The sequence below is a fragment of the Mercenaria mercenaria genome, chromosome 2 (genome assembly GCF_021730395.1).
Source record: "Mercenaria mercenaria strain notata chromosome 2, MADL_Memer_1, whole genome shotgun sequence".
NCBI lineage: Eukaryota > Metazoa > Mollusca > Bivalvia > Venerida > Veneridae > Mercenaria > Mercenaria mercenaria.
Window position 1 is genome coordinate 97,562,212 of NC_069362.1, and position 13,465 is coordinate 97,575,676.

At 35.9% G+C, this 13,465-nt stretch overlaps 1 protein-coding gene across 9 annotated transcripts in view; it reads right to left on the bottom strand.

Annotated features, from left to right (window-relative positions):
- Positions 1-13,465, bottom strand: part of LOC123564663 (zinc finger protein OZF-like) — a 229,379-nt gene continuing 215,914 nt past the window's right edge. For 6 of the 9 annotated variants that reach the window (XM_053537335.1, XM_053537331.1, XM_053537334.1 and 3 more), the window contains 2 exons: positions 11,923-12,068; positions 1-6,960 (listed from right to left, as the gene is read on the bottom strand). In XM_053537335.1, coding sequence (XP_053393310.1) covers positions 5,296-6,522 — 1,227 coding nt within the window. In that variant the 5' untranslated portion in view covers positions 6,523-6,960; positions 11,923-12,068 and the 3' untranslated portion in view covers positions 1-5,295. Of the gene's footprint in view, positions 6,961-8,625; positions 9,958-11,922; positions 12,069-13,465 lie in introns of those variants that run through there. The other 3 variants (XM_045358398.2, XM_053537337.1, XM_053537336.1) reach the window with 3 other exon arrangements.

Sequence of the window (13,465 nt, forward strand, 5' to 3'; positions counted from 1 at the left end):
TAAGATTTGTTCATTTATTTTTGAAATACCTATGACACAATAGAATCCTTATGCATATAGGGCTGTAACTCTGGTCTGACAGAGGAAAAACCTTGTGTACAACTTTACAAGCTGAATAACAGTTCTATAATATTTTACATATAATTGTTGACGACTCTAGGTCATACACTTTTTGAAATATGAACATGTGCATAACACAAGAAACAACAACTGTCTCATGACAGCATGCTCAACTATTTAAGGGCTTGTCAGTACATTGGATTTTATATCTAAACATACGTATAATTGTCCAACTGCACCAAACATCTGTGTGAAGTTTCAGTCAAGAAACTATCGGTACATTAGTTTTGGAGATAATAATTTCCATTCAAAACTTAACCCACGTTTTCCAAAATCAAACAGGTGCATAACTTTGCCAAATAAAGTTCAGAGTTATGGGACATGCACCTTTTACCATATCTTATTCACCTCAACTTGTATAAGGTTTCAATTCAATATCTGCATTGACTTTGGATGTATGCAAAACTTCAAGCTAGGTTTTCTTAAGTCCAAGAACAGGGATAAAACTCGTGTAAGACTTATAGCACTTGATGCCGTAAATTTGTGTTGCTACCTAAAAGATGAGTGTGAAGATTTAACAAAGTATCTGTAATGGTTAAAAACATGGTACTGTACTCTTTGAAAAACTTTAACCAATTTTGAAAGTTAAAAATGGGTATAACTCTGGCAATACTGCAGGTACTGTTACTCACATTGTCACACTAATGTACACTGTCACTACGAGCCAATTCAGCAAGTTTCAACTGAATATCTTAAGTTATAAAAGATATAATTGGACTTCATAAACAAGAGGGCCAAGATGGCCCTAGGTCGCTCACCTGAGAAACACACTCTAACAGTGTAAACATGTTTAACCTAGTGATTTCATGAAAACAAATATTTTGGTCAAATTTCATTAAGATTGGACTAAAAATGTGGTCTCTTGAATTTAAACAAGTATTTTCTTAGATATGACCTAGTTTTTGACCCCAGATGACCCATTTTCGAACTCGGCCTAGATTTCATCAAAGCAATCATTCTGACCAATATTCATGAAGATCAATTGAAAAATACAGCCTCTATCGCATACACAAGTTTTTTCCTTGATTTGACCTAGTGACCTAGTTTTTGACCCCAGATGACCCATTTTCGAACTCGGCCTAGAATTCATTAAAGTTATCATTTTGACTTAATTTCAGGAAGATCTATTGAAAAATACAGCCTCTATGGCATATACAAGCTTTTCCTTTGATTTGACCTAGTGACCTTCTTTTTGACCCCAGATGACCCATATTCGAACTTGACCTAGATTTCATCAAGGCAATCATCCTGACCAAAATTCATGAAGATTAATTGAAAAATACAGCATCTATCGCATACACAAGGTTTTTCCTTGATTTGACCTAGTGACCTAGTTTCTGACCCCAGTTGACCTTTTTTTGAACTCGGCCTAGATTTTATGAAGGTAATCATTCTGACCAATATTCATGAAGATCAGTTGAAAAATACAGCCTCTATCGCATACACAAGGTTTTTCTTTGATTTGACCTAGTGACCTAGTTTTTGACCCCAGATGATCCCTTTTCGCACTCGGCCTAGATTTCATCAAGGCAATCATTCTGACCAATATTCATGAAGATCAATTGAAAAATACAGCCTCTATCGCATACACAAGGTTTTTCTTTGATTTGACCTAGTGACCTAGTTTTTGACCCCAGAAGACCCATTTTCAAACTCGGCCTAGATTTCATCAAGGCAATCATTCTGACCAAGTTTCATGAAGATCAGTTGAAAAATACAGCCTCTATCGCATACACAAGCTAAATGTTGACAGACAGACAGACGACAGACAGACGACGGACGCCGGACATCGAGCGATCAGAAAAACTAACCCAACATGGATGCAGAGCCCTTGTTACTCTTTGAACAGTCGAGATAAAAATAAACAGTCAAAAAAGTCCAGAAAATATGCACATGCCCACTTGATGTTGTTTGTTTGTTTGTTTTGGATTTAAAGCCATTTTTCAACAGTATTTCAGTCATGTAACGGCGGGCAGTTAACCTAACCAGTGTTCCTGGATTCTGTACCAGTACAAATCTGTTCTCCGCAAGTTACTGTCAACTTCCCCACATGAATCAGAGGTGGAGGACTAATGATTTCAAACACAATGTTGTTTATCAAATAGTCATGGAGAACATACGCCCCGCCCGAGGATAGAACTCACAACCCCGCGATCCGTAGACCAACGCTCTTACCTACTGAGTTAAGCGGGCAGGTGGTCCGCTTGATATTGATGGTATATACAAGCTTTCATTTGAAATACATGGAAACTGTAGTAGGGTTGAGTAAACAAGATACTGTGACAGATGAACTATCAGACAGTTCAAATACTATCTGCCTAATGGGTTTTCAGCATTGGGGGGAAAGATGGGGGCATAACTAAAAATAAAAACCCTTGTTTCCTAGACAAAAATGCTCATGGCTACCTCAGTACTGATTACCCTTACCGCGTTTCATTTGACTAGATAGAAACTGTAGACAAAATATTTTAAATCCTGAAAATGGGCCATAACTCAAACAAGAGCTGTCCGTAAGACAGCCAGTGCTTGACTATTCGAATCGTTGTCCCTGAAGCAGGAATATTACCCTAATGTTAAAATATCTATAGAGTTTCAATCCAGTATCTGCATTAGTTTTGGAGTAACTTGCATGTAAAACTTAACCAAAAGTTTTCTAAGTCCAAAAGGGGGCATAATTTGTCCAAAATACATGTCAGAGTTATGAGACTTGATGCTATCAACTAGTTTTATAACCCCAAAGATACATGTGAAGTTTCATTTCAATATCTGCATTAGTTATGGAGATAGTAACTTGCATGTAAAACTTTAACCAGAATTTTCTAAGTCCAATAGGGGGCATAATTTGCCGAAATACATGTCAGAGTTATGGGACTTGACCCTGTGAGGATGGTAATTGACCTAGAAAAAGAAAAAATGAAATTTTAAAGCTATATGCCTTTAAATGATAGCCATAATTATGTACTTGCATCCTAAAGGGGGCAAAATTTGGCCAAGAAGTATGTCAGGGTTATGGGACTTGATGCTATCAGAATATCCCCTAGTTTCATAACCACGAAGACACGTGAAGTTTCAATTCAATATCTGCATTAGTTTTGGAGATAGTTACTTGCATGTAAAACTATAGATGTTTTTGAGAAAAGCGCATGTCTCCCACAAATGCCCCTATGAAAAATGTCTAGTTTCTCTAGATGGTTTAGACGAGTGGATCCAATTATATGGTCTGGACAAGTGGATCCAATCAGTAATTCAAGGGCCATAAATCAAAAGTGCCTGGGCTGATTTGGCTAGTTATCGAACTTGGCTCACATTTTGTTCAAGTTTGGTGAAGATGGGATGAGAAATGTTCGACTTAGGGTGCGGACAAGAGTAAAAAGGCAGATTTTTCAGTAATTCAAGGGCCGTAACTCCAAAATGCCTGGACCGATTTGGCTAGTTAGCGAACTTGGCCGAGGTCTTATTGTCAAACACATATTGTTCAAGTTTGGTGAAGATCGGATGAGAAATGTTCGACTTAGAGTGCGGACAAGTGTAAAAAGGCCGATTTTTCGGTAATTCAAGGGCCGTAACTCCAAAATGCATGGACCTATTTGGCTAGTTATCGAACTTGGCCAAGGTCTCATGGTCAAACATATTTTGTTCAAGTTTAGTGAAGATCGGATGAGAAATGTTCGACTTAGCGTGCGGACAAGAGTTAAAAGGCCGATTTTTGGTAATTCAAGGGCCATAACTCCAATACGCCTAGACCGATTTGGCTATTTATCGAACTTGGCCAAGGTCTTATGATCAAACACATTTTGTTTAAGTTTGGTGAAAATCGGATGAGAAATGTTCGACTTAAGAGTGCGGACAAGCTTTGTGACAGACAGACACACACACACACACACACTGGAGTAAATCAATATGTCTCCCACAGAACTGTGTGGTGGGAGACATAACTTTAACTAGAATTTTCTAAGTCCAAAACGGGGCATAATTTGGCCAAAATACATCAGAGTTGTGTGACTTGACCCAGTGAGGTCGATAAATGACCTGGAAAAAGAAACAAGGAGCTGCGTTCAATAAACGCTTGATGCCCCCGGTGGCATCCTTGTCAATACAAAGCAACCTAAGTCCAAAACGAGGTCAAGGTCAAACTGAGGTCAGGTGATGTTTGAAGATGAGGAATGGTCACAGGTTACATCTGTTTTAGTATAAATTCATTCTTGTAAGCGGTATTGATGCTAGACGAAACGGTCCCATTTGGTTAACCAAGAGATGGCCCATATAAAGCAACCTAAGTCCAAAATGAGGTCAAGGTCAAACTGAGGTCAGGTGATGTCTGAAGATGAGGAATGGTCACAGGTTACATCTGCATTAGTATCAAGTCATTATAGTAAGGGGTATTGATGCTAGACGAAATGGTCCCATTTGGTTAACCTTGTACGGACGGACGAACGAACGAACAGACGGACAGGACAATCATAAAAATAAATTTCAAAGCTATAAGCATTTAAATGTTAGCCATATGTACTTGCATGCAAAACTTTAACCAAGGTGTGACGCCGACGCCAGTGTGAGTAGAATAGCTAGACTATTCTTCGAATAGTCGAGCTAAAAATAATTTCGGACATGAAACTACCAAAATTATGCATACTGGTATGTCCAATTTATTTTAATTATATATACCATATATCTATTGGATGGAAACTGTAAGAGAAGTTGAATACACAATGCTCTGATGTGTCTGAATAAAGGCCACAACTCAAGAAAAAATAATTGGACAATATGCACAAGTCCATCTTATTTCAATAGTGTATATCAAGTTTCATTTGAAGCTGTAGGAGAAGTTGGTTATACAATGTTTTGATGCAGATGTAATATTGCAAAGTCCAAAAAGGTCTATAGCTTCACCAAAAATAAGTGGACATAAAAGTCCCAAAAATATGCCCATGTCCACTTCATGTTTATAATGTAAACAAACATTCATTTGAATGAGATGAAAACTACTGGAGGTGAGTATACAAATGTGTGATGGAAAGATGGTTCAAACACTATTATGAATCCATGGTCTTCACAGAGACATAAAAAACACTTGTCAATGATTTACAAGAACTTGTGTACACTTTGGTGAACTTTTAAAACCTGTCCATCTCCAAAGGTTTTACTGCATATGTCACATTTGTATGGACTATGATACTATGGGCGTTCTGCTGTATGAAGAACCTTGTGTCTTTTGAAATTTGATGCCTGTTTAAACTTTTTATTACATACTTTACATTCATACGGACATTCACCTGTATGAATTCGTTTATGAATTTTTAAATGTGTTTGTTGTCTGAAGGATGCATTACAAGTATCGCAGTGGTAAGGACGTTCATTAGTATGCAAACGTTTATGACATTTTAATGTTCTAGATTCAGCAAAAGTTTTCTGACATATGTTACAACTGAAAGGACGCTCCCCCAAATGAATGTTACGCTCATGAGTTTGCAAGAGAAACTTACGTTTGAACGTTTTCTCACAATATTTACACTGATATGCACGATGGTCAGAATGAGAAACCATATGGCTCTTTAAAGCCATTGTAGTGCTAAATGACTTGTTACATAAATCACACTTGTAACGACACTCACCTGAGTGAATAAACTCATGGCATTTTAAATGATACTTCTTTTTGAAAGAATCATTACATGTTCCACATTTATATGGACGTTCATTTGTGTGAACACGCTTGTGAGTTTCTAAATTAACTTTTTGACAAAAAGTCTTTTTACATACATCACACTCAAAAGGGCGTTCTTGGCTATGAGTTATTCTGTGTTTCTTTAAACTATTCTTCGTTTTGAACTGTTTCAGACATACTGCACACTGAAAACATCTTTCACCACTATGAGTAACCTGATGATATTTTAAATTCCATTTAACAGAAAATGTCTTGTTACACTTGTGACATCTATAAGGCCTTTCCCCAGAATGAATATGCTCATGAACCTCTAAATGCGTTTTCTGCCTAAAACTTTTAAAACAAATGACACACTGGTACGGTCGTAACTTTAAGTGAACACGTATATGTCTTTCTAAATTTGCTTTTTGATTAAAAGTCTTTTCACATATATCACACAGAAAAGGGCATTCTCCACTGTGAACTAGTCTATGCATCTGTAACTGATGCTTTAGTTTGAACTGTTTCAGACATACTGCACACTGATAAATTCCACCGAAATGGATGCGCTCGTGTGTTTTCAGATTGGCTTCAATGCTGAATTTCATGTTGCATATGTCACATTTGTAGGGGCACTCCTCAAAATGAATATTCTCATGCTTATCTAAATGTCCTTTCTGTGTAAAACTTTTAAAACAGACATCACATTGGTACAGTCGCACTCCAACACAACTGACTTTCCGTACATTTTCTTCCTCCATTAATGTTTTCTAACTGGTTTTGCATCCATAAACATGTTTGAGGTATGAATGCTTTCCATGAAGAATTAAACCATGACTGACCCCTATGAATACATAGTTCTTGAATACACCATACTACTTTTCAGAAAGTCATAAATTACTCTGGCATTTGTGACATTCAGCTGCAATTTCATCAATTTGTAAGCTCATGTATATTACATGTTTCTATGAATATTAAAATGACATAATCCATCTGTGTATTGTATTTCCTCCGACTATATGTATATTTTTTTAGTTATATCAAATGTACTCTGGCACTGCATGTAACTTTTATCTGCCTGTTTCTGTAATGCACAATCTGTTGTTAATGGTAGTGTCCTTTCTTTTAAATAATATCCACTCAACAAATATCAGTCTTCTAAACCATAATCACACAACACAATCTGGAAATGTTTAGGCCTGAAAGTGTATAAGGAGTATTATATATACAGAAATTCAATGTACTATGTATAACTTAATAAATCATGAGCAGCACCATGTTTGTTGGTGGCATTATTATATTATATCAAACTGAAAAATTTATCAGTCGCATACAAGTGCTAAGTTGATAAACAAACAATATGGATGTGCACTGATCTGGGTCCTTGCTGGTCGCAAATGTTGGTTTTCCCACAGTGGCACTCAATCAGTCAGTGCTTAAGTTTAATAACGGCCCTTTCAGACACAATGAAGCATAGAAATTTCCTGTAGAGTATAGACCACAGCGGCACTCAGTTACTCTTGCATGACTTACATAGCTATCAAGCACAGTCATATATTAGTTATTACATTTCTGACAGAATTTCTGAAATTAACCGTTTGAATGTTAAAAGATGCCCGATATTTATAAAAACATAGTTGTGTTGTATAAAACAGTCCACACATTCAGTGATACATGAATACGAGTTAATGACTTTTAAATATCTAAAGAATGGAAAGTTTAACTCGGCTTGTCACTCTTATATAACAGACAACGATATTTAGTCACTTTCCCAATTGAAAATAAGGTCCAATTTTTTATCTTACTTCAAAGAAACTTCCCAATTTGTAAAAATGTTTCAGTTTGGGTCAGTTTCAGTTTGTACAACAACCAGATTCAGGCCTCTGTTAAGGCCACACCAAATTGATAAGTTGTTCATCGGATTTTTTTCTGAAAAAATTGAGGCGGCGAGCGAAAAAATAATTTAAATATTTTTTTAGGTTTTGAGAAAATCAGGAGCGAGCGACGAGCGTTGAAATATATTTGTCTTCATTTGGCTCTCGACTGACTAATAAAAACCTTAAAATAGAATGTATAGCCCTTTTATATTAAAAAGTAAGTCCCCAGGGATTGAGAAAATCAGACCTGCAGACGCACAACAAAGCGAACTCGTGAAAAAAAGGTAATAACAGTCATACAGTACACTGTAATCTAATAATGCATGCTTTTGAAAATGCTGTAAGAAAATATGTAATAAACAACAATGCATAGTCTTACACCATACTTATCACATACATATGTGACTTGAATATTTACTGCTATGAACATGTAGCATTCTTAGCTGACTTTACAAAGTTTTTGATACATCAAATATCTATGTGAGTGTTACTAGATCTATTAAAGCTTCTGATTTGACACTTAGAACAGTTATTTACTGTCAAAGTCTACACCTGGAGAAACAATACTCTTAAGTCTGAATCTAGACAGAGTTACGCCCCTTTTTAACATAGAATATTTTTAATTAAGTTTTATATAATGACCAATAGCTCTGTACTTTCAAAGCTTCTGACTATTATGCCCCTTTTACTGGCAAAGATCTGATTTAGAAAAGTCGAGCATGATGTCTATGTACAGCTGTTTTTCTAACTTTAAACTTTCATAACATATTAAATTTGTTGAAACAAAGTCTCAATTAAAGTCTGAAATGGAAATTAACGTGCATTAACATTAGTTTACTAAATGATTGGAAAATTTGAAAACTGTTCTGAAAACAACTCATAATGTAAATTCCTTACCCCACCAACTTTCGTATGCAAATGCTGATCATTTGGACAGGAAAACAGAAAACAGATAAGTGACATGCATCAATAAGTATTTACCCTTACCAAAATAATGAAGATTGATGTTATCAAATAAATTAGTATGTTTTTCTTCATCCAGTTTTCAATGAAATAAATCGATTTTGTAGCATGTAATTTGGTAAACAGGCTGGGCACATCTCCCAATCGGGGTAAATTACCTCGTTCGGGGTAATATACCCCGATCGGGGTAAAAGAAGAACAATAGAAAAGTGCAAAATTTTTGATAACTTTTTTATTAAGGAAGTGCTAATGCTCATATTTTCGGGTCAACTTCGTATGATATAAACAGTTGACAATATGATAATTTTTCAACAGATTTTTGTCAGAATTTCACCATTTTTTAACATGTGCAAAATTGACAAAATGGTACATAGGCATGTTTGTAATGATGATATAAAGCTTTAGTAAAAATATTTATGTTAGCACTTTAAAGAAAAAAGAAATATCAAATTTTTTGTGCTTTTCTATTGTTCTAGTTGTACCCCGATCGGGGTACATTACCCCGAACGAGGTAATTTACCCCGATTGGGAGATGTGCCCAGCCTGGTAAACATTTGAAGAAAATGGCGTAACTGCATCAAGGGGAAACAACTTTAATGCAACTAAATGTAAGTGTTATGATTTATTATAGACGATGTGTGCGTAGTATGTATTTATTTTGATTAAAATCCATTTGAGAACAATCTAGGACTAGAATAATAAGCATTTATACACTTTTACGTCCGTAAAAAGTAGCGCACCAAAAAATTTTGGATTGATTTTTTTCAATGGGGCGTGCGCAAGCCAAAAACAAAAAAAAATATTTTTTTTGTGTTTCTGAAAATATACGAGCGGCAAATCCGATGAACAACTTTTTAATTTGGTGAGGCCTAAAGACTTTTGTCTAGAAGGAAAAAGAATGATGACAGCACTGATGACACATGCCCTCTGACAATGCTTGATAGACTTATATTTCAAGTCCAAAAAGTTGGCTAACTCTAAAAAGAGAGACATAGAACTCTAAACAATATACACATGTCCAATTGAGGTTTATAATGTATACCAATATTCATTTGAACTTATTGCTTATAAATGGAAGGTTGGTGGCTCTACCCAGGTGCCCGCCCATGATGAAATAATGCACAAAAGGGCACCTGGAGTTTTCCTCAACCATCAAAGCTAGAAAGTCACCATATGACCTATAATTGTGTCAGTGCAATGCTGAACCCAACAACAAGAAGAAAATCATTTGGGTCAATTTGAATTGAATGGAAACTAAAGGAGGAGTTGAGTACACAAGGTATAAATATGTGTGTGTGTGTGTGTATTCGGGTTTAACGTCTTTTTCAACAATTTTTCAGTCATATAAACGACGGAGGTATAAATGTATTTGTAACATTGTTAAGTCTACAAAAGAGGCCTAACTCAATAAAATATAATCAGACATGAAAGTTTTGACAATATGCACATGAGTGTGCACTTCATGTTGATGATTTATACTAAGCTTCATTTTGAATCAGATGGAAAACTGCAAGAGTTGATTAAACATACATGTAGCATAAATGTTATTTTAACATTTGACACAGGAGGCATACAAGGGGGCCAAGATGGCCCTACATCGCTTACCTGAGTAACACATAATAACAGTGTAAACATGTTTTACCTAGTGATTTCATGGAGACAAATACACTGACCAATTTTCATTAAGACTGAACCAAAAAACGTGGCCTCTTGTGGGTAAACAAGCTTATTCTTTGATTTGACCTGGTGACCTATTTTTTTAACCTACATGACCCAGATAAAAATTCATTCGATATTTCATGCACACAAACATTCTGACCAAGTTTCATGCACATCAAATGAACAAGAGTGTTAACATGCTTTTCCTTTGATCTGACGTGGTGACCTAGTTTTTGACCCGACATGACCCAGTTTCGATCCAGGCCTAGAAGTCATCAACATAATCATTCTATGCAAGTCTATATCAAATCAAAGCATAAATGAAACCTCTATATATATGGCTGAAAGGGCCAAACTAGAAAATTTTGCCCCTTTCAGGGGCAGTAACTCCAGAACCCATGATTGAATCCAGTTGGTTTTCGAAAGGAACTGAGATCTTATTGTGACTTAAGTTGTGTGTAAGTGTGGTTAAAATCAAATATAAAATGTCACTTCTGTTGTGTTCACAAGGTAAAAATTAACAAATTTTGGCTCTTTCAGGGGTCAATCTATGGCTGTAACTCCGGAACCTATGATTGGATTTGACAGATTCATCATGGAATCCAAGATTTATTGTTGTTGAAGATATTTTGCAAGTTTTTATCAAATCAAACCATAAATGAAGTCTCTATATGGCTGCAAAAGCCAAAATAGCAAATTTTGGCCATTTAAGGGGCCATAACTCATGTTCTGATTACATCCTTCTACTGGCTATCATTTGCCAATCAACATACAGATCATAAAAATGCTGGATATGAAAGGATGGTAAAATGACAATTAGTTATCTTTCTATCCTACAAGACCACCAGCCTACCAATATGCTGTCTTACCACAACACTTTAATTTGTCATTTGATACAATGTGCGGTGTAGTAATTCAAGACTTCAGTGTAACCAGGAGCCAAGAGAACTCAGTCGGTAGAGCCTACATGGCACTTGAAGATACAATCATGGCGACAAGAAAAATTGGAATGTTGTAGGCAAAAGTGGTCAGGTCATGTTAAGCATATTATGGCATTTGCAGTGGCTATATTCTGTTGGAAGCTGAACAATAATTGATTCCACTTTACGTTAAGCTTTTAAAATCAAAATGAGGACTTTAGTGATTTGTAGTTTCTGTGTAACTAGGAGCCTGTTTAGTTCAGTTGGTAGAACAGATGACTAATGCAATTAGGGGACCATGAGTTTGAGTCCAATACTAGGTAGATGTTATGTTTTCTTCTTGAAAATAGAACAGTGGAATAATCTATGCACCCTGTATGGCTGTAGACACAAGCAAGTCATGATTAAAAAAGACTGTAAGTTCATTTATAGAATAAGGGAGAATTGTGTAAGCAAACAGTTAGCTTAGTCATTAGAACATCAGAAGACATGTGACGTAGGCTCCCAAATCAACAAGGTGATACTTGACTTCTTGAAGGATATGACACAGTCACCAATACAAAGGTCCTTGACAAGATGGGACTGCTATCAAAGGCAAGATCAACTCCTGGCTGTGTGACTTCCTCACGAACCAACACACGAGTACCAGGTAGTCAATGGCAAATATTTGGACACAGTCACTGTAGCATCTCCACGGATACTGTTATAGGCCTCTTCCTCTTCTTATACATCAATGACCTACCTGACTATGTAAGTTCACAGTCCCTCTTATAAAGGCTCTTTTGTCAAAGATTTTCTGACCACTTGCCCTTTGTAGTTCATGATGGATGAAGATATTACCAACTGTCTGCAAAATATACCATTTGTGTCCCAGCTCTATTAGTAAATCTGAAAGCACAGGTCAATTCTTGTATTCCTTCAACCTTGTGTTCCAAATCTTAAATTGATAATTAAAATGTAAATAAGGAAATTTTAAAACTTGCTGAAATTATATAAACAAAACATATGTGTTGTGATGTGAAATATGTTTTCTTTGTTTTTAAAGGCTAAATATTATTGGCTGACAGCCGGCCGGTGCAGAGATGAGAAGGGGGCTGACACCTCTCACAGAAATATGTGGCCCAGGTTTTTTTTTTCAGGTTTGGTTACCATGGTTACGGCACTGCTCAGTCTGGATACAAAGTAGGTAATCTTTTAAATATATATAGCCTTGGAAAAGTACAGCTCTGCACCTAAACTAATTCAAAAACAGATAATCATGTCTAAGGAAGTGGTATGTTTACAGATAATTCTACAAATTTTTCCATCTATAAATTTACAGAACTGCTGAAATTACATTAGTGATGTTATGCATAAATTAAGATTTACTTTGTGTTTCAGTCATTCCTGATTACTTTACTTTTTTCTGAAACGGTAAAAAATGTGAACAAAAATTGCTGACACTTACAAATGTCCTTAATTTATGCATACTATAAACACGGGTGGTAAACGCGCAATCCAATTCCCACTGGGAATATGCTTAAAATGGGTTGTGCGACTTCCGGTGCTGGTGTTGCGCATCAATCTATACAAAATCGAGGTAGGTGGGTTTTTGCTTTTGTAAATAATGACACATTTACGAGTGTTTTCGAAAAAAAGCAAATTGCTATTCGCCACAAAAATGAATAAAGATCATATGTTTGAAATACCAACTTATTGATTTAAGAATCAGCCCTGTTATCACGAAAACTCTGCTGGCTCGAATTATCAAAAAAGTATGGAATCATGAAAAATGAAAATTTTCTAACTGCTGTGCTTTCTTTCTGGAAATGTGACGCTTCTAATGATCAAACACGTATAAAACAGTCATGAATATTACATACACTTGAATGAAATGTTGCTTTTGGGGGAAAGATTGGCAAAAAAACAATGGGGAATGGGGTTGCGCCCCGGGAATGGAGGTGCGCGTATAGGTTTTATACATTATGATGTATACGAGCAACTCCATTCCCGGTGCGCAACCCCATTCCCAATGATTTTTTGTCAATTAAGTCCCCGTAAGCAGGATTTGAAGCAAATGATTTTGATATCCATTACTTTATAACAGTTGGGTTATCATAAAATGCATCAGATGTCCTCAGATAAGGCATATGCAGCCAGAAACTGCCATTTTCTTTGATTTCATACATTTTTCATGTTTCGTGTCACCAGAGTTTTAATGATAATAGAGCCGAATCATAAATTACAAACCAGATATTTTACATAATTATATGATGTATCATTATATTTGTGTCGAATAGCATTTT